General features: G+C 37.7%; 1 protein-coding gene across 5 annotated transcripts in view; it reads right to left on the bottom strand.

The window, feature by feature from the left end:
• The window catches only part of Macrod2 (mono-ADP ribosylhydrolase 2), a 1954610-nt gene that overhangs the window by 186373 nt on the left and 1745358 nt on the right, over positions 1–22879 (bottom strand). For all 5 annotated transcript variants that reach the window (XM_048811891.1, XM_048811888.1, XM_048811890.1 and 2 more), the window contains one exon: positions 17543–17624. In XM_048811891.1, the coding sequence (XP_048667848.1) occupies positions 17543–17624 (82 nt within the window). The remainder of the gene's footprint in view (positions 1–17542; positions 17625–22879) is intronic.

The following is a 22879-nucleotide window of genomic DNA, read 5'->3' as shown; positions in this document are numbered from 1 at the left end:
TTACATATTTGTAATAAGTTGTAATATTCAGAAATTCATTTTACTTACACAAATTATGCATGGCCACCTAAATCATTTTAATTCTCCAGAATTGTGAATTATGGACTTTAAATTTCACATTGTCTATGTTTATTAAAGGCTTGCACCCTTATCTCAAGTATCAGAGCAAAACAGACATCAACATTTGGTTGAATGTTAAACACAGACACATGTTAAATCCCTGTATGGCACCAGGAAAACACTACTCTGCTACACTTGTAAATCCAAACATTTATGCTTTCAAGTGCCCCTAGTGGTTGAACCATTCCCATGTAAGTCCCCTCATCTTCCAGTGTGACCCTTTTAAGTGGGGGTAGGATGTGTGATTCCTCTGCGTTGTAGATGACACGTGCTCTTTTGAACTTAGGGCATACTACCACATCTTACCTTGAATGCCCTCCATATCCAGCACCAGTCTAACATCTATAACCCCACAATTCCTGTACTGAAATCCTAACCCCCAAGGATATGGCATTAGGAAGTGAGTCCTTAGGAGTTGGTTTGCCCTGTTCTCTCAAGGTACCTGTCTTAGTCCCTTTTTTGATGCTACAACAAAATGCTTAAAGCTGGGTTCTTTATGAATAACAGGGATTTATTTAGCTCACAGTTTTATAGGCTAAAAGTATATCTCTTCATCCTCCAGTAAAGGCCTCTGGCTGCATCATAACATGGCAGAGGGCATCCTTGTGGAAGCTCATGCAAGAGCAGTGCATGTGGAAGACCTCATGTGGTGAGAGTAACATAAAAAGAATGGGGAGGGACCAGGGTCTCTCTCCTATAACAAGCCAATCTCATGAAAGCTAACCAAGTCCTAAGAGAACTACATTACTCCCTCCCTATGGTAGTGCCTCCATGATCTAATTATCCAAGTCCCCATCACCTCTATACCATTACACTCTTCCTAGGGTGGTGCCTCCATGATCTAATTATCCAAGTCCCCATCACCTCTATACCATTACACTGGGACCAAGCTTCCAGCACACAGACCTTTAGAAGACAAAATGTACCCAAATCTTAGCATTCTCCTGTGTTGAGGCTTAGCTTCCTAAGCCTGCCTTACTCTTGCTGGGAATGCCCTTCTCCACTTTTATTTATCCGCATCCTTCAAGGTCAAGCTTAAAGTCTCTGATGGAATTAAGCAGAGTTTGTACTTGGAAACAGACAAGACACAGATAAATCAGAGAAGAAGTCTACAAAGCTTTCTACAGCATCTGTTTAATCCAAATCTGAATGAATAGTGTTCTTTTTGTTTTGCCTTATTTTTATTGCCTTCTGAGTATGAATGTTAAGGATATTTGGGCTTAGGTCTGCATATTGTTCTCAAACTACCCATTCACTTGGCATGCAATCTTGGAGAAATTACCTAATTTTCCTGATATCAGGTTCATCATCTGTGAAGTGGGATAATAACAATGCCTTCTACTTAGAATTGCTATAAGGTAATGTCATGTAAAACACTAGGACAGTTATTTAAACATTATTAAGCACTTAAAATTAGCTATAATAACTATAAACCCCATGGTCTACTTCTTGGTTAATATATCTGTCTTCCACATGCTCTTCTCTAGATCATAAGTTCTATGGAGATAGAGAACACGCCTTATAAATATAAGTCCTTGGTATCTAATGTCATTCATTTTATTTATAATTTTTACTGAATGGTCCAATCATGTATAGCTGTGCAATCTTGGGCAAATAGCATACAATAGTATACACCTCAGTTTCTTCATCTGAAAAATAGGGATGATAGAAGTACTGACTTCTTAGAGTTGCTGACATGTGTAAAGTGCTTACACAGAATGAGCATTCAGTAGATGCTGATTATTGCCACTATGGTGTCATTATTACTATTTTTGATATTTAATCACTTATTGGGCTCTACTGTGTGTAAGAACTGTGCTGGGCCTTGAAAATACAGGTTAATAATCCCTACCCTCATAAAGTGGGTGGTAAAGAAAAGTAAAACAATAGTCAGAACTGGAAGAAACAGATGAAACAGAGTCTCTGATGGAGAAAAGCAGAAGTTCTATTGGGAAACAGACAAGAAGCAGTTAAAACAGAGACAAAAATCTATAAAGGCTTTTCCAGAAGAGGTGAGGTTTCATCTGTGTCTTAATGATTGAGGTCAAGTTAGCTAGAAGAAAAGAAAGGCTGCAGTATATGCCCAGAAAATGTAGGTCCCCTGTCTACGTCCCCTTGTTCCTTGATACTTTAGTGCATAACAGCCTGACTTCCAGCCTCCTGCTCCTGGGTCTTCTGCTTGAGAGCTTCCTCTGGTTGCTAGAGCCCACTCAAGAAATATTAGGGAAATGAATACCCTGCAGGGCTCAGCATTCACAAATGAATGACAGGATTTGCATATCAGTACCCCAGCTCCTTTGCTTCTCAAGTTCATTGAAAAACATCCCAAGCTTGTTCCATACTATCTCCCTTAACTCCCTTCTCCCCATTGGACTTGAGCCCCAGATGTGCAGTGGTAATTGGTTTGTGATGTAAACTATTGCTCTCATTTCCTTCCTGGTCCCACTTCCACATTCCCCTACTGGTGTTTCCTGAGATTCCCTTTGAAATAAAATACTTCCATTTGAATCCTTGTTTCAGAATTTTCTTCTTGGGACCCTCAAATCAAGACAGGGTTATCACACTCAAGCATAAAAGAAAACATCTGTCCAAAGGCCTGGATGTGGACAGTCAAGATGCTTTGAAGGAAATACAACTAGCTCTGAATGGCTAAAGAGAGGGATTGTATGAGAAAGTACAGCTGAAGTGATAGTTTCTGACTAAGGATTGGCATTTCTGAATGCCAATCCTTCTATACCAGGTATGATGATTAATTTTATGAGCACTATAAGGTGCTCACACAGTATTTTGGTGTGTGGTTGAGGTTGTTTCTGGAGGAGATTAACATTAAATAGGTAGACAGAATAATGCGGATTGCCTTCCCAATGTTGGCAAGCATCAAACAATCAGATGAAGACCTGGATAGAACATAAAGTAAAAGGAAACCCTCAAGCTAGACTGCTTTCATTCTTGTATGTCTGTTTTTTCCTGACCCTGGAATCAAATCGAAACATTGGCTCTTTCTGGGTCTCAAGCCTATAAGGATTCAGAATAGAAGTACCTCTTTGGCTCTACTGGTTCTTAGACCTTTGGATTCAGAATGGAGCTACACCCTTAGTTCTCCTGGGTCTCCACCTTGCAGACTGAAGATCATGAGACTTGTGAGACTCCATAATCCTAGAGTCGTTCTTTATAATACATACCTCCAATATACACATTATGTATGTATCATACACCATATATACATATATGTAAATATGTATTATGTGTACAGATGTACACATGTCTAAATATATATATATATATACACAGATGTACACATATGTCTAAATATATATATATATATATATATATATATATACACATATATATATATACAGATATACACGTCTCTCTCTCTCTCTCTCTCTCTCTCTCTATATATATATATATATATATATATATATATATATATCTTATTGGTCCTGTTTTCTACTTTTCTGGAAATTACTGATTCACACACACCCAGTTAAAGGATATAAACTTTATTCTGAAAATTAGAATGATTAATCAACTTAAGGAAGTGAAGAGTAACACCATGCTTTGAAAGATTTTTTTTTTTCATGAGAGGAATTTACTAAGAAATTATAAAATACATACCCAATATTTTGGTATTATTTGTATTTAAATCAAGCAGAAAATACTTTTGGTCTGGAAAGCACCTAATGTGCCATTACATATTAATAAAATCCACAACAGCTCAACATTATTCTATATAATGTGCTTGCTTGAGTTATATTTAAGCTGCAGATTTCTACTGAGTTTTTTTTAACTTTCTCTCTAAGAAAACTAGGCACCAAAAAAGACAGTGTGTTTAAAAAAGAAAAAAAAAACAAGAAAAAGAAATGATAGCCCATGGAAATGGGGAGCCATGCCATTCAAAATTTGGAAGTAGTTAGGAGACTGATGGAGCGTGGGCACAGAGATGCTGCCCTTTTAAACAGTTCTTCAAGCATCATACTTCTTTGTTAGAGGACAAAAATGAAATAAAAGGTTTTTAGCCAAGGCGATACAAATACCATTTCAAAACAGAGAGCAATCCATCAGATGGTATTGTTCTGTGCATTCAGAAATGCCAATCCAGAAAATCCCCCCTCTCTTCCCGGGAGTAGACCACACAGAGGGTAAAACTCCATTTCCTTTTAAGGGGCTTCTTTGATGCTAATTTCATAATGGATGCTGTTTTTATTCACCGCATCACTCTGTGTCAGATTACCCTGTTGAGTTCTTCACAAAACACACAAATATGACTGAAGTTCTTATTTTGATAAAAAAATGTATGTGCAAACCAACAGTTTCTCATGAATAACCAATTCTTGGTAACAGCTAGCTTCAGATACTTCAGAGGCCATTTTATAAGAAAATGGTTAGCTATTTTGAAGTCTAGACTGTCTATTTCAACTCTTATGGGAGACAAAGTTAATAAGAATTATTTTTGTTGTAATCATTATACCTGCCTTCGGAGAAGCACTTCATTTTTCGATAATAAAGTCCACAGGTTTTTTGTTTGTTTAATGAAGCATCCCATGGGTTTTGGAGTGACTTCAAATATGTCTACTTCTTTCCTCTGGGTCCTCCTACTAATAGTGTTTTGAGAAAGTAGAAAAAACAAAAATGCACACCCATACAAAACTCTAAAAAATGTTATTCTAAAAGCAGAAGTTCTCAAAAATATAGTTTCTGGGTCAAAAGCATCATTGTCATCTGAAAACTTGTTAGAAATGCAAATTCTCAGGTGGAACTTAAGATTTATTGAATCAGAAGCTCTGGGGGAGAGACCTAGAAATCTATATTTTAACCAGCCCTCCAGCTGGTGTTCATGCACAGGGAAGCTTCAGAGCCACTGGTGCAAAGTACTGATATTGCTGCACTGGATGATGATCTTTCAAAAAAGTAGATGTTCATTTTTAGGAACATCAAGGCTGAAGTAACTCGTGTTAATGTAAAGGGTGCCCAAGGTGGGTTTGAGAAACAATTATGCTCTTCACAAAGATACTGCATGTTTTCTTCTGTGTTTTAAGATCACCCTGCTGTCTTACAGCTGGATGGATGGTATCATAGTCTGTAGTCAGGAATCTTAGATTGTCTATCATAGTTCTTGGATGAATACTAACTTCAAGAAAGTCTGTGACAGCATGGAAAAATAAAGGTGTTATGAAGGGGAAAATTACCATCATGAGCTACTAAAGCATTCTTTCTACCCCTAAGGGAACAAAAGAGCAGACACCTAAAATTGATCTCTAATTTTCGTTGTAAAAATTTTAGGGGGGCTAGGGATGTGGCTCAAGCAGTAGTGTGCTTGCCTGGCATGGTGGGGTGCTGGGTTCGATCCTCAGCACCACATAAAAATAAAATAAAGATGTTGTGTCCACCGAAAACTAAGAAATAAAAATTAAAAAATTCTCTCTCTCTCTCTCTCTCTCTCTCTCTCTATAAAAAAAAAAAAAATTAGGGATGCTCACACACAGGAGCTAGTCTGCATGGTGAGCAATTCCATCATCCTGTTGTGGCTTTTTATTTCATCTGTTCATAAGTCCTCTGCCTTGAAGCTTAATTTCTTACCACATGCCTCTTTGTGCATTCCTTATCTTTTTGATATTTCATTACCAATGGATCCTAGGAAAAATTTTTTGTTTGCAGAGAAAGAAAATATTATTAGCAATAGAAATGCTTTTCAGGACTTCCTTATAGTAAAAAGATGTTGGAAATCCTCATGGCTTACTTGTCTTGAAAGCAGAAACTAGGCAAAGATAGACTGATAAGGGAACATCTTTACCAGTCTGGCTTTTGTCATTAAGTTGAATACCTGGAGCCACTGAATCTAACAAATGGCTAAATATAGTTTCTGTAAGATAATTGATAGAAGTAGGAGAAAATTTAATTAATTTATTTATTTTTAAATTTTTCTTTTTTATGGTGTTGAGGATAAACTCGGGGCCTAATGCATGCTAGGCAAGTGTTCTATCACTGAACTACATCCCAGTTTGAAAAAATTTAAAAATAAATAAATAAACAGATAAAAGCAAATATGTCTCATTGAGTACTCAGATCTCATTAATTTATAAATTAATTAATCAAAAGCACTTCTTAGAAAACTGCATGGCCCTGCTGCTTGCAGTTTTTCCCACTGGGTACACCATGGTACCAATTACTGAGATGTGGGATTCAAGAAGAGGAAAATTGGGAAGATTGGGACAGATTTTGAATTTGCTTTTTGGATGGGCTGTGTTGAAGATGTTTGAGGGTCTTCAGTGGAGGTGACTTGTGTGCAGGTGAGTGTACCAGATCGGACTGGGTCAGCCACAGACAAATGTCTGGAAAAGCAGATGACAGGGCATTCATCAAGATAACTGCTGCTCACTCAGGCATGAGAAGGACTTCAAAGGGTCCTGTGAAGTCATAGGATAAAATCAAATATGTGCTGGCTTTGGTAACCATGCTCAACCCATCCAAGAGGTTCTAATAACCTCAACAAGGACAGTTGCAGTAGAAGTATAGGGATAATCATGTGATTGCTGTGGATCACAGAATGAATAGAGAGTGAGAAAGACAACCCTTCAAAGCCATGTGCTTGAGAGTAGGGCTGTCTATCAAGCGGAATATAGGTTGCAGGATTTTCAGCTCCTCTGTTTATCTATACTTCTTAGCCTTATCAGGGATTATTCATTCATATACTGTTCCTCAAAAGGAACTGTCTCCCTGAATTTGTGCCTCAATGTTTTCAACTAAAGAACAGAAATTAGTCTACCCAGGATGTTTGAAGGGTCTTTCAAAAGCACCCTGCCAGAATCTCTGTTAAGATGCCTACAGTATACTCCCTTCTCCAAGTAGCATTCAGTCCTGTCTTTTTTTGCTAGGACTTTTCTAATGAGATCAAACTCTACTTAGTCAAGGCTTGTGTTCCCAGGTCTTTATTTGTTCTGCTGTTTATCAGCATTTGCTACACTCACTGCACACTCAACCCTGTTGAAGGGACAGATTGCTTTCTGTCTGTGCCTGCTGCTTGTTCCTACATCCAGGTTGCTTGGTTACAGCAACACTTCACTGGATTTTCATTGAAGGCAAATGTGTTTGTAGCTTTTGAGGCCCATCAAGTGGAAATGGTTAGCACCCATTTCCTAAGTAGGCAGTAAGCTCATTTATGTCACATTACAGAGAGCATGGCTTGTAGAATTCTAAAGCAATGTGATCTGCACATTAAATGTGCACAAATGTGTCATGTCCCTGTAAGTATTCATAATAGAAGAAAATTCTGAGTTCTTTCAATCTGTGTAGTTTTTATATGCACTGAATATGGCATTTAGAGGAAAAAAAGTGCAATTCAGACTGGGTAAGCAGTGTTTGTATATGTGTATGTGAATGTTACTTATTCAAAGATTATTGGTGTGTTTTTAAAAAATCATATCTGCAGTAAATTTCCAATTTAGGGCTTAAAATTACACAAACCTATTATCTTCAGTTCTATCAGTCACAAGTCCCTCAAGGGAGCAAAAATCAACCTGCAGGTAGGGTTGCATTCTTTTTTTTTTTCCTGGAAGCTCTGGAAGAAAATCTGTTTATTCATTTGCCTGGCTTCTAGAGAACACCCATATTCCTTAGCTCATGATCCTCTTCCATGGTCTTCAAAACTAACTCTGTTGCATCCCTCTGAACATTCTTTCAAAATCACATCTCCTTCTGATTCTTCTCTTCTGTCCCCCTCTTCCAATTTTAAGGACCCTAGTGACTATATTGACCTCATCCAGAAAACTCAGGATAACCTCCCTAACATAAAGTTAGCTGACTGAAACCTCAATTCCACTTGCAAGTTGATTTTCTCTTTGCAATATAACATAATCAAGGTTCTGGGTATTAGGATGAAGAAACTTTTTGGGGGAAACTTTTTTGATTGTCTCCCCTGGTAAAATTAGGAAGCAAATGGCTTTTCATAAAAATGTCTGAGGAGTAGAAAGTAAGGACAATTCTATTTGTTATTTGTTTATTTTAAATACGATGATATCCCGTGAAGGATGTCCAAGGTCATCTTTTATCTATTTGTGGTGCTGGGGATAAAAACCAGGACCTTGCATATGCTACTCAAGTGCTCTGCCACTGAGCTACACACCCAGCCCACAGAACAATTCTATTTAGAAATAAAATGGTTTCCTCTGGAATCAAGTCTATAGGCTTAATCTTAAGTTCATTTTGACTTTTTTGGTTTTTACTTCACTACTTTAGGATTTTTTTCATTAACACAAATGGCCAACAAATATATGAAAAAAAAGTTCAGCATTTCTAGCAGGGAAATGCAAATCAAAACTACTCTAAGATTTCATCTCACTCCAATCAGAATGGTGTAAAGAATATGAATAATAATAAATGTTTATGAGGACGTGGGGAAGTAGTACACTTACACATTGTTGGAGGGACTGCAACTTAGCATAACCAATAATGGAAAGCAGTATGGAGATTCCTTAAAAAACTAAGAATGGAACCACCATATGACCCAGTACACCACTCCACAGTTTTTATGCAAAAGAAATAAAATTAGCATACTATAGTGACACAACCACTTCAATGATTATAGCAGCACAATTTACAAAAGTCAAGTTGTGAAACCAGCCCAGATGCCCATTAATTGATGAATGAATGAAAAAAAAAGTGTTAGATATACATCATGGAGTTTTACTCATCCATAAAGAAGAATGACTTTATGGCATTTGCCAGTAAAGGGATGGAATTAGAGAACATCATGGGAAGTGAAGTAAGCCAGACTTAGAAAATTAAGGGTCATATGTTTTCTCTCATATGTGAAAACTAGACCAAAATAAGGAAAGAGTGGTGGTGGTGAAATCAGATATCATTAAAATAAAAGGAAGATCAGTGGAGTAGAAGAAGGAGATCAAGAAAGAGGAGGGATGGAAAAAGGGAAGAAACACATAATAAATTTAACAAAATTACACAGTGTACATGTATAAACATACCACAGTGAATTCCACATTAATGTGCATCTATAAGCACCAATCAGAAATAAGTGAGTGAAAAGACCAGTGGAGTAGAGGAAGGAGAGTAGGGGGAGGGAGGAGGAAAGGGAGGAGAAGGGACTGGGAACTGAAATGGAATAAATAAAATTCCATTCATGTGTGATTTTGTAAGAATGCACCCAACTACTATATATAACTCTGATGAACTAATGAGAGAGAGAAAATTTTCTTCTTCTTTTTTCTTCCATTACTTTTTCCTTGCTTCTTTCCTTTCTCCTTTTCTTTCTCAATTCTAATTCTTTCCTTACACTTTTCTTTCATGTGTCTATTCTTTTCTTTGTTGGTTATAAAATAAAAATATGACAAAGACAAATAATGAACAGATAAATTATTGGTAACACATATTTGATAGGTTTAAGGACCTTTAAAGACATCTTGTAAGTCAAAGATGAAATAATCAAGAAAAGTATATAAATGATATAATTAGTAATTTCAAATAAGAAATTTGTGGATATATTAAGTAACTGGAATGGATAGACCAAATTAGCAGCCAAAGAACTGTACATGGTTATCCATTAATTACTTTACTTCATGTGTAAAAGTGATAACATTATGAGAATGTGACCCATTGAGAAGAGCAGGAGAAAACCAAGGTCTTATCTGCTGTTCATGGGAATGTAAGCTCAGGTTGCTAGGAGTGAATAGAAATCCCAGCATTTGCAGGCAGTGCTCCAAACAGAGTGACCAATTTGACAATTACTAGCAAAAACATCTGGATTTTGTAGGCATCTGAAAAGAAATTCCACCTTTCAGAAAGTATTGACAAATACGAATGATACCAATATTTATTTATCAAGATGTTTTTTTTAAAATGTTGCTTATAAACAAATACAGGATCATTCGCAAAAAAAAAAAAAAAAAGATTCCAAAGTTTAATAAAGTATGTTTTGGGGGAAGCATTGGGTCCATTAAAATTATATGTTATGGAAGAATATATAATGACTCGAAAAGAAAATGTTCATGATTTGTGTTCAATGACAAAAGCAAGTTATGAGAATGAATTTCTGATTGTTTGCGTTTTTAATTTTTAAGGACCAGAAGGATAAACAATAAAATATAATTCATCTCTGAATTATAGGACAGGAAATGGTCTGCATTTTTTTTCTTTTTGCTCATCTGATTTTTACTATATACCAACATTACTTTGGTAATAAGAAGTTATGGGTTTTTTTACACTGATCGCAAAAGTTAAGTTGCCTACTTTAAATTTTTTTAAAAGAAATAAATGTAGATATTTTAAAATTTATTATGCATGGTCTAGGTACCTACCTGAATATTCATTTACATTCTTATTCATTAGATTTGGAATTGGCCCATGACTATGTTTTCCCATGACAAGACTGAAGCATAGAAAAACAAAATGCACAAAGCCACAAATTCTGGGGTTGTGACAGGATTAGAAGCTACATCTTGCAATGGCAAACCTGGCAGCGTATTCCCTTTCCCCATAGATTCTTTTGACTGTCAAACTCTTCACTAGTCATTGATTATATTTCTGAGAAATTCCTCACCCTGTCATCAACAGTGCCTCAAGCTGCTGTCTTCAAACAGCAACTGACTTGGCAAGAAGAAAGAAAATCTCTGGGGCCCTCCACACCCTGTGTTTCATCATTGTTCTTAGAAAACTGGTGAGGAAGGAGGAAGTGAGCAGAGGAGGGGGAGCACATGGGAGGGCATTATATAACTGGAGGAACACTAGTGTGACAGGAGCTCTAGCACATAACTGTGAAAGGAATATGGGATTTTTGTGACAGATAAGGTGCTTTGCATGATTATCCATGTTTTCTGGACCATTATAGGAAGAGGAATTGCACAGTTGAAAAGCTTTGATGCCATTCTTCACCAACTATGTGACTTTGGACAACTTAGCTTTTTTTCTTCAGTCTCTGTTCACGACCTTTCATCCCCATGAAGGCACATGAAGATTCTATTACATAGGGTTGTTGTTTGAAGGCCTGTCTTTAATTAATGGACTGAAATAATCCTTCTTAAATACAGAGACTTCTCGACTTACGATGGGTTGCATCCTGATAAACCTATTGTGAGTTCAAAATATCTCAATCCCCAAAAACCCTTAATACACTGAGCCTAGTGAACATCCCAAACCATCTACGGTCTGCTGTAGAGTATCTGTTGGGTCCCTTCATCATCACATGACTGTCTGAGACTTATGGCTCACTGCTACTGCCCAGCCTCATGAGAAAACATCATACTGTGTATCTCTGGCCAGAGAAAGGATCAAAATTCAAATTTTGAAGTATAGTTTCTATTAAAAGCTTAACACTTTGCAACTATTGTAAAGTTGAACAATCTTAGGTGAAACCATCCTTAGGCATACAATAGACACTATGTGTATAGGATCTATCATGTTTCTCTTTCACTCCAAAAATTGCTCGTAGTTCTGACTGCTTATTAGAAGAGGAGGAGCATCAAACTACTCCGAGACGCACAAATTGGAAATAAGCATCCTACTTTATTTCACAATTTCTCTAATACAAACTGTCCTTCTTCCTCTGTGTCGTTTATATAACAATCAGCATCACTTTTCTGTTCCCATTCATCTTTTAAAGATTACTACAAATGCCATGCTTTTTGTGAAACTTGCCTCAACCAAACTGTTCCTCATGTGTATTTTCCTCTGAATTTCTGGATGCTATGACCATGGCAATGTGATACCTGATTACTTGCTAATATTGTGTTTTAACTGTTTGGCACAATGCTTGACTTCTTCTGGTATAAGAACGGTATTGTCAATGCATAGGTTCCAAATCCAACTATTCAAAGAAATTTGGGTAAGGCACCAGTAGGGAAACCCTTTGAAATAAATCCAGTCTAAATGCAAAGACAGTTTCAGTGACCTCAATGGTAAGAGAATGGTGGTTACAGTAGACAGAGTTTTTCTATCTCTTTACTATGACATTTATGGATAGATAATTCTCTGCCGCAGTCTGGCTGGGCACAAATGCCACAGTCTGGCTGGGCACACAATCACGAGCCACCACACAGCTTGTAGATTCAAACAGCAACTCTTTATTCCCGAACTCACACCAGCCATCTACAATCACGTTCTAGGGAAATCCACGTTCTCTGCCCAAATCCACCTCCACTGGGCTTCTGTCTCCCAAAAATATACTGTCTGAATCCCGTGAGAACTCAAGGGGAACTCAGGCAGCAGGATACGCCCTATTCCCAGCAGGAATAATCTTAAACCTTAAACCTGGAACCTAAACTGGGAACGCCCTAAACCCAATTATCCTAAACCGGGAACACCCTAATCCGCTCTGGTCCTTGAGCAAGGTCACCTACATTCAATGTCACTGCAACATGGGGTACGCTGGCAAGGAAATTGTCATACCTACTTGGCTAATGGCTCCCAGCAATTCTCTATTATGGGGAGCTGTCTTATGCACTGTAGAATTGTATATTAACATTCCTGGCTCCTACCAACCACAAACCAGTAGCCTTTTCTCTACCATATTTATGAAAAACAGATATGTCTTAAAATGTTCCCTAAAGGCAAAGTCATTCATAATTGGAAACCACTGCAGTGAACAAATGCAGGATTTCCCTTAAAGGAAGGGCCAAAAGGGCTCTCTCCAAGCTTCCAACATCAGGATTCTTTGATATTGTTACAAAACTGTCAAGTTATTATTTGTTATTATGAGAAAAATTAATATCCTCAAGTTCTCTATTAGGATTTAAGAAAAAATTGACTTCCATATTTCAGATAAGGACTTTTACCCCCCTTACATTTAATAAAAACTACACACAATTCTGCACACTGAAAAATACGAACCTTTTATATAAAGAACAAAGAGACTTCCGAGTTGAATCACAGAAATACTATTTGCTTTAGGCCATGTAATGGTGCACTGTAACTATAAATTATTTGCAACCAAAGTGTATGATAATTCCATAAAGCTGCCACGCTCTACTTCCAAATAATACATCTGGAAGGAAAAAGTCAAATGTGCTTCACCCCACGGCAAGACATAAAACTGTTGCAAAAAAAATCATTGCTGATTTCTTTCCTTTGAGGTTCCCACCGCATTTCCATGGTGGGCACTGTTATGGGCTGAGTCGTGCCCTCACCCTGCAAGATTCATATGTTGAAATCCTAACCCCTGGTCCCTCATAAAGTGACTATTTAAGAGACAGGGCCTTTAAAAAGGCAATGAAATTTAAATAAGGTCATTAGAGAGGGTCTTCATTCCATCTGACTGGTGTTCCTATAAGAAGAGGGAGGACATTAGATCACAGGCAACTCAGAGGCAAGACCAAGAGAAAAGACAGGTATCTACAAGCCTAAGAAGAAACTAATCTTGCCCATACCTTGATCTTGAACTTCCAGCCTCCAGAATTTGTGAGAAAATGTTTTACTGTTGTTTAAAGCACTCGCTTTATGGGACTTTGTTTTAGCAGAACTAGGAAAACTAATGTAGGCAATTTTCTATTTTCTCCTGTGGTCATGCTATAAGGTCTTTTTGCTTACTCCATTATCCCTCACCTGCTCACCTGCCATGCTGCCTGGATGATTTAGATAGAATTTTATTTTGAGATCCATGATAAGATACCAACGTGATTCGCATGAGAAAAGTTTCCACGAGGACATTTATAGGAGTTGGAAGAAAGAGGAGCATGGCCACTTTGAAAAATAATGGGCAGCAGATGAAATCAGGGACAGGACTTTCTTAGTGCTCCCTCCAAAGACATCCTGGAGCTTGACCTCAGCCTTCTCTGATGATGCTCTGAGAAAATGAACCTATTATCACTTGTACAATGACAGATGTCATTCTCAATTTTAAAATATAGTTCTGCTGGTTGGTAGCTGTATGCCACACTTTCCTCAAGTATGCCTCATATTCCAACATATCTAAAAAGTAGGGCTGTACAATGATTGTACAATGCAGTAACTGCCTTGGCATGCATTTTCAAGCCTGTCATAGTTGTTTGAAACCCAGTTATACCCCATCATCTTTGGCCTAGTTAAAACCTCCACTCCCTGTGTGGGTGGTTGTGATAGGACATATTCACTCTTCATTTCACTGACCTAAAAACCCAACATATTCCACCAATGCTGCCCATGATCAAATCTAATGGCCAACACCAAAGTCATGTAAATAAGTTACCTTTTCATGAACATTTTCTTTAAACTAGCCAATCCACAAAGCCCTGTGTCAAAGCCTGAGGGATAACCCTTATGGACCCTAATGAAGGCACAGTCCCACGGACTGTCTGTCTCTCCCTACTCCCCTTGTTAGTGGAGCTCCTTGCTGCCTACAAACTTCCATTAGCCTCCTGACAGCACCCCTAACCTCTCTGGACCTGTAAGTAATAAATTTATTCTGTATCATGCATTTTGGTTTCACTTCCTCATGATGTCTCACCCAATACATCCATCTGAAACTAACTTTCTCCCCAGTCAGGGGTATCCTACACAAGTGTCCTTAAGAACACATTAAAAAGAAACCATAACAATAGAAATCACAATACAGGGTTAATCTGTATTGTGTTCTTAGAGTTCTTAGAAGAACTGATGAGAAGATGAATTGATTAGCCCATGTAAAGAAATGAATGGGGTGTCTGGCTAATAGGAAAGAGCCCATAAATGTCAGCAATTGTTCCTAGAGGAGTAGTTACACCTGTGTCATATCTTCAGCATGATCTCTTCTACTTTAACTTTTATTGTTTTCTCATACATTTTGTTGTAGATTCTCAATTATGATACAATCACAAACATGGGATTAAAGAACTCCCAAACAAAAAGGTGCCGATTCATATAAAAATGACTTGTTTTCAGAACTATTATTATTTTGCGTTAGGAAGGGTTATGAGCACTAGCAAGAGACACTCTGAATGCCAGTTTAGGGAAATATATAGTAAGCCAGGAAAAATTCATTCCAATAGAAAATGGAGTGGTTATAAAATAACCACTTAATTCACATTAAGGGCAGGCCATGTATATCATATGTATTAGCAATCATATATTCTATTCGCCATCAATTTTATTTTGTATCATATATTTGGCATTTACAAATGGCTGATGCCTCAATATTGCAGAAATACACCACAATTTTTGAGGATTTTGACATTTAGTTTAAAATGTACTCACTATTATAAATAAGCACTGGAAATAATTTCATGAGCATGGTGTGCTTTGAAGCATTGATGTGAAACTGAGGGTGATTTTATTATTATTTCACTTGCTCAAGTACTGAGATGAGTTTTTGGATTTGTTTAACATAGCAATTTTTCAAATAATGATTTATTTGCATAGTTATTAATATATTCTAGACCTCTAAAACTGCCCTATTTTCTAAGAATCTCAGTGTGATTTTTGGCTCTGCATCATTAGATATACCTGCTGATGGATAGGTTTGTTTCAACATCAGTGGATCATAATTACACAATTATTTTTTTAATGTTAGGGTCTGTAAACAAGTCAAGATGGCGCCTGGCATTTTGCCAGAGGGAGTGGTTTGTGAAGTAACGCCAGCGAGCCATTAAGTGTGGAGATTCCTTATTGGTTGACTGCTGTATCTAGTTTATGTTAATTAAGATAAGCTGTGTGTAATGTATATATACCCCTCCTGTCCTACAATAAACGGCTCCCACTCCTGCAGTATCAGTGTACACAAGTTGCTCGTCACCCCCCAGTTATTTTGCTGCAGCCGGACTGTGGCATTTTTAATCAAGTGTTCAAGTGAAAACATGTTTTTGTTTTAGAAGACACAAAAATGAACATCACTATTTTTAAACATCTGAGGGAATCTAAAATTCATAAAATCTTAAAAATTATGCTGCAATTTTGACAAGATGTGAGATGATTTGTGTCAGAGACCAAGTCATATTTTTTATATAATGAACAATTCCTTTTAAGAAAACACTTAAAAATGCACGTATCAATCAGCTCACGGTAGTTAGAAAGGAAATCAAGGAAAAAGATGGAACTAAAGGATTGAAACAGAAAAAAAAAGAACTCCAAATGGAAAAAAAAAAGCCATCAGATTAGGGCCAGAAGAATTTATTAAATTCAACTCATTGCAACAACTGCTTATTAAACAGTTATCGTGTGCTTTACACTGTGAAACACTGAGGTGCTAAAACTATGAAGAAAGGTGAAGAAAGGACAGGGAGGAGGAGGAGGAAGCAAAGGAAGAGGAGAATGAAGATTACAAACACAACCCTGTTCCTTATCCCATAAAAATCTTCGAGGAATTTGTATTAAGATCCAGTTAGGGAAATACTTTAAAGTCCCAAGTTAAATACATTTAGAAGATTCACCTTTTGATTATAAAACTGGAGAAAGGACTTTAAGTTAGAAGAACTGGGTCCACTTAGAGCATTGGCATGGGGGTTGAACATCATCATTTTTCTGCCATGGTTCCCTTCATTGCCCGAGTCCTACAGATAGATCAGCATCTGTGGGTGGGGCATGCTTTTTCTTGTTTAGTTCTGTCAGACGGCTTAAGAGGGCGAATGTGCACCAACACCCTTTTATTCACTCTCTCCCACCAAGCACAGTCACCCATTGTGTGAAAAAACTACTTACTGATGAGATGGAAACTTCAGGAAAATAAAGCTTTCTGGAAGGCAGGCACTAACAATGCTCACAGTAGCCTGAAATTTCCAGGAGGCAGTTCTTACCGTGGCTAAGGAAAGCACTTTGGGCACTGTGACTTTAATGACACCATAAAAATAACAAGGCATTAAATAAGCCTCAGCCTTAATAGGCTGGTAGAGGGAGAATGGGAAGAAATATTCAAATTATCCCAGTACGACTAATGGCACATTCAGTGGATGTAAATCCATTACTCAAGGTTCTTTAATAACCCGACGTTTCTCCTACATTCTAAAAAGGAGTGTGAAATAAGGTGAATGGCTACCATTCTCAGATTGCCTTAGAAAGTGCCACTGTAGTCATTGAAATTTGGCACGAGAAAACTGGGTGGAGTAGGGCTGGAATACAGGAACAGTTTGAATCGTTACTACAAATATAAATGGGTTCCTCAAAATTTCCAACAAAAGGATTTAATGTGATCAATGTAGTCATGAGGCCTGGAAATCTTACTCATTGGGGAAGAAAATACAGACCAAGCAATATGGGGACAAGTGGAGTCATTTGGTCCAAACCCTCACTTGGATGTAAAGAATGGGGACCTAAGAAATGAAAAGACTTCCTAAGACAGAGAGGTCTAGAGCCCAGGTTTACTGTCATCTCCTTCAGTGCTTAGAAGCTATGATACACATTTGCAGAGATGGCTGACATATGGGAATCACAGTTGTTAACAGTCCTGAAGATGTAAAGTGAGATATAAATATAAGTAATGCTTCTACTTCTTCAATTGTGAGTTTCAAAGGAAACAAATGGCTTTACTCACCTACAGGGAAAAACTCGCTCATTTTCTTTTTGTAGATTTTGAAATCAACTTCTAGGAAGACGCAGAAGATGATCCGATCCACCTAGAGGCAAACAATAAGCACTCAAAGTGAAAGAAAATATGGCAATTTCTTTCCTATAACATGGTCTTAGAACAAACAAAAGCAAATGGAAAAACCTCATACAGATGCATTTAGTGATATAGCTCACAGCATTCAGTGAAGTTCAAGAGTACCGGTATGTGTGTGTGTGTGTGTGTGTGTGTATGCACACTCTGTATATAAATAAACCCACAAGCTCTTTGGTGGAAAGATGTTATATAAATCAAATAAGAAATAATAAATGACAATAAGCCACTTTGCAGCAAGCTATAAATAAGAGCTGGGAATCCAACAGGATACCTAGACTTTATGTTCTATAAAACAGCCACACGAGAGGCACACAGCAGAATGACAATAAAGTATGTCAGTAAACAAAGAGCTCTTTGTCCTACTCTTGTTAGATAAATATATTTATCAAACCTGTTAGTATTTGAACATTGTCCTAAAAAACTTCCATGCAACTTGATTGTCGTGAAGTTGCTTATATTTTAGCCTAACATACTCAGAATTGCAATAGAAATAAAACATTGTTAGTTGATGGTGACACAAGGTCAATATACCATTTAATTTGGTAGATATTTTGAATCCAAAAAAGTCACCTCAAAAGTAAAACATGCGCACGGTCTGTTTATCCTCTTTCAAACAGAGTTTCTCTGTGTTAGGAGTTTCTTTGAAGCATTCAGAGAGTGGTATGGTACACAGAGACAAGAGGTGGAATATACATAATGCTCATGCTTAGTCTATATTAAGTTGGTGACACTGAAAATAAACATCTCTTTAGTTCCTTCATTTGAACAATGTAGAAAAAAGTTTGAGAATCACTCAGTCTATCAAAGTGCAACTGATAAAGCATCAAATAAAGCCTTTCTCATGTTAGTAGGGAATGAAATAGGGCATGAATGCAGCAGGATAAGAAAGAACCCAACAGATATCATCCACCTAAACCTGCAGCTCTCCCAACTTGTGAGGTACAGATCCTGCTTGCCAAGTGTGAAAGTTCCCAGTGAGAGAGACCTGTGGGGTGAGACATGGTAACTGGGTCATGAGGAACCAGCAAGACTGATTCACACCTCCAATCCGTGGAAGTCCATAGATCTGGCTCCTTCATCCCTTCACAGGTCTCCGCCTCACTCCACCTCAGCTAAGGTGCACTGCCTTCTGGGCAGGCAATGGATTCCATGCTGTAATAAACAAAGACCATACAGCCCCTCTAATTGCCCCACAGGACGGATTATAAGAGAAAGCACCTAGCCTTCAGAGTTGGAAAGACTAGGGTGCAAATAACCATGTTTCTTTTCTTCTGTTTTCACGTTGGGGTCTGGTGTCCAGCCCTGTTAGCATATCATTAATATATTCTACAAATACCAAAACTATGCCCATTAAATTTATAGTTCACTTTCCAGGTGAACTATAAATTTAGCTGAATAAATGATTAACTCCGTGTAATAACAAATGTGCATCTCCACTCTGCTTATGGTGTGTTTATGTCCCATGACTAAAGCTCAGAATCATAAAGTTGAACAATAGAAAAGAGTTGCCAAAGGTCATGTACTCCATAATAGAAATGCATTTCTAAGAAATTTAAAACATGAATATACAACAGTGTAGAAATACATTGTACTATTTAAATAATTGAGAGGACATTAGGCTGGTGTAGCGCCAGACCCCTAAGTTCCTACATAAACAGACTGAGCGTAAACAGTAAAAAGAAACAATTATCAAATATTTTCTTTGCCTGTATCCACATTCACCCTACAAAAGCCTCCTCATGTACCTTCAGTCCAGCCCAAAGCGTCCCATAATCTGGAGATGTCTAATTCATGAATTTCTGTCTGGTCAAATTCTCAAATTTGAACATGACTCAGTTAATCTTTTGTCAGAACTAAATATGGATACATACAAAGGAGTGCCACACCTAACTTTAGGATAATGTTTTCTGGAGAGGGATGGAAGGTAAAGGATGAGAAAGATAGGGATTTGAGGTATTAGTTAATATTTTATTCATGTAGAAAAAAAAGCTTTGAGAAAAATAAGGCAAATGGCTAATAGGTATTAACTATGCATAAATATATTATTTGTTCTGTAACTTTTTGTATGTTTGAAATACTTCAAAATTAAAAGCCTTAAACTTAATAATAAGACCTGTAGCCTTATTATTTTTTTCTTAGACACATCCTACTTTCCACCTGTCTTGAGCTGCTTGTAGTTTCCAAAGATATAATTATACTCACTTCTGTACTTATGATTGCTAAGTTTTCCCCTCCAGGTTTCAGATTATTTCTCAAATCAACTAATTGTGACAAAAAAAATCAAAAGCAAAAACTTGGCTTAATATAAATCTAAGAAGACCAAGCTAAACAAGCACATATTTACTCATTTTATTTTAGAACACTCCTTTCCCTGTGTATGTGTGTGAACATATGTGAGTATGTGTGTGTGTGTATGTTTGCAGATTAGCTCTTTAGTGTTAACGCTATTCTTATTTGTATTTTTAAACACTATAAAATCCATGTCTAAATTTTTCAAATGTTGCAAGAAATTGAAACCTTTCCTTTAGCAAATGAGGCTCCGTTATCATGGAGATGATTTTTGTCCAAAATTCAGCAGTCCAGTTTATTTTTTTGTGAGTGAAAATGGATGATGAGAATGAAGCACTTCATTTTATTTATTTATTAATTTGTGGTGTTGGGGATTGAACCCAGGGCCTTGTGCATGTGAAGCAAACACTCTACCAACTGAGCTATATCCCCAGTTACTTTTATTTTTAAATAACTGAGTGGCCTAGTTCTCTTTTCTTAGAAGCAAATTGAATCCAAGAATTAATCTCATTCACCATGTACTTATTAGGTATGTATATGTGTGTGTACATACACATTCTCCATGGTATTGTTGGATAAGAATTTATTTAGTCGACAGGCTCTGTGTTTATAAACTCATCTCGGGTACTGAGTACTTTTCTTCCCACAGCTTTCTTGAACTGGAGAGGTGGGATCCCATCCTCATTGAGAGGTGGGATCTAAACCCTTTTCTCTTAAATCTGGGAGCCTTGTGACTATGGAAGAAATGATGTAAATCAATTTCAAAATGATATAATTCAATAAAATTTCTGCCTGCTTCTCTTGGGAGGCTGTCTCCTGTACATAGTCATCACGCCACGAGGAACTGGAGACCACATGGAGAATCTATATGTAACAATTCCAGCTAACAGCCTTAACTGGAAGAGGGTAGCCTTCAGATGGTTTCCGTTCCAGGCATTTGAGCCACCCCAGCTGATGCTACATGAAGCAGAAATGAGCTGTTGCTGCTAAATGCTGATTGAAAATTCATGAGCAAAGATACAGAAATACATAACCAGAAGTCTGATATTCTTCCAGCTTCTTCCTATCACCACTTTTTGGAGTTTTGTTTTTCTAGCTAAGAAAGTACTTGACTCACGTTGAAAAGGTCACACTGAAGTAGAACCCAGGAAACAGAATCTACCATGGGGTGACAAGATGAACATAGAATGTCTAATTGCTACATGGCTGAAAAGACTGGAGATATGACTTGTGCAAAGGAGAAAGGGCTGAGGTTTTCCATTCTAGCCCTGGATAAATTTCAAGAGAACCTAAAGAATGGCTCATTACTGAGACAGAGGAGTGTGGTTTCCATTCTCTTTTCTTTAAGTCATGGGAAATTTTTGTAAAATGTTGCTTATTGAGAGACTATTCATTTATTCGCTAGTTACTAAATGGGCAACTTGAATTTGTTGGGCCTAGTCCACATAACATTCAATCACTAGAAAACATGAACCCAGAAACTGAGTGATTTTTTTTCCCTGAAGCCAAAATTTAATTAATGACAAAAATTCAGGTATCTTAACTGTACAAATAGCATTCTCTCTATGATACCTCCCAGATGGAAACACATGGGATTGAATTTCTAAGCCTGTAACTAGCTCTGTGACATTGGGTGGGCCTTCATCTCTGTGGCCCCAGTTTTCACATCTGTCTAATGAAAGGATTGAACTATATCATCTCTATGGTTTCTTCCTGCTCTGTGATGATCTCTGTGGCTGTTTTACGTTGTCAATTTAGTAAGCTTGAGCTACATTTCTCTGAGTAGTTCTGGATTAGGTCTGGCCACAGAGAAATTTCCATGAGACTTGTAGGGCAGAAGCATAGCTGTAGCCACTGTACTAGAGAGATGGGTTTATAGCTCTGGGCAGATTGCACACATCTTTACCTGGGTGTAGGGTGGCAGCTATTGGACTTCTCTAGCTCCTGCCAGTCTCTGCCTCCAGTGTTTTTTGGATCCTATGTTATTCACACATGTTCTCTGTAGTGAGGACACAGGGTCCTTCTGTAGCTGTAAGGCCCAGTGAGAGACAGATATGCGTGCCAATTTGTCCCTGTGGAGTCCAGTTTTGGCTCATGACTTCATGTTCTCTCCCATTTTGCACTGAACTTTCCTCATTAACACCTGCTCTTGATCACTGCCCTGCTGACATACTCCAGGCACTGATTGGATGCTTTCCATAGATTTCTTAACCAGCTGCTTTACTCATCTTTTTCATCACTATGACCAAAAGAAAGACTTGACAAAAAAAAAATTTAGAAGAGGAAAAGTTTATTTGGTGCTTAGGGTTTCAGAGGGCTCAGTGCATAGATGGCCACCTTGAACTCTGGGCTCAAGGTGAGGCAGAACATCAGGGCAAAACAGTGTTGCAGAAGAAAGCAGCTCAGGACATGGCAAGGAGGAAGCAGATAGAACCTATTCAGCAGAGACAAAATATAAACTCCAAGGACATGCACCCAGTGACCTATCTTCTCCAGTCACACCCTACCTGCCTGGGTAGGTTACCACCCAGTTAATCCCGATCAGTAGATCAATTCAATGGTTAGGTTACACCCCTCATAATCTGATCATTTTATCTCAAAATATTCTTGCATTTTGTCACATAAGCTTTTGGGGGGCACCTCATCTCTAAACCATAACACCAGCTCCATTTCATGGGCCCTGAGTAGTAGATTTCTCTGCTGGGCGAGAGAAATCTATCCTCTTTTGCATATTTACTTTCCCACTGTTTTAGTGAGCTTTTGAGTTGCTGTGACCAAAATACCCTCAAGAATGACTTAGACCAGGGAAAGTTTATTTGGGGCTTACACTTTCAGAGGTCTCAGCCCATAGATGGCCAGATCCGTTGCTCCAGGCCTAATATGAGGCAGCACTTCATGGGAGAAGGGCAGCAGAGGGAA

This window comes from Marmota marmota, unplaced genomic scaffold (genome assembly GCF_001458135.2).
Source record: "Marmota marmota marmota unplaced genomic scaffold, marMar, whole genome shotgun sequence".
In the NCBI taxonomy this organism is placed as follows: domain Eukaryota; kingdom Metazoa; phylum Chordata; class Mammalia; order Rodentia; family Sciuridae; genus Marmota; species Marmota marmota.
The sequence above is the reverse complement of the archived record's forward strand: the minus strand, read 5'-3'. Positions and strand labels throughout refer to the sequence as shown.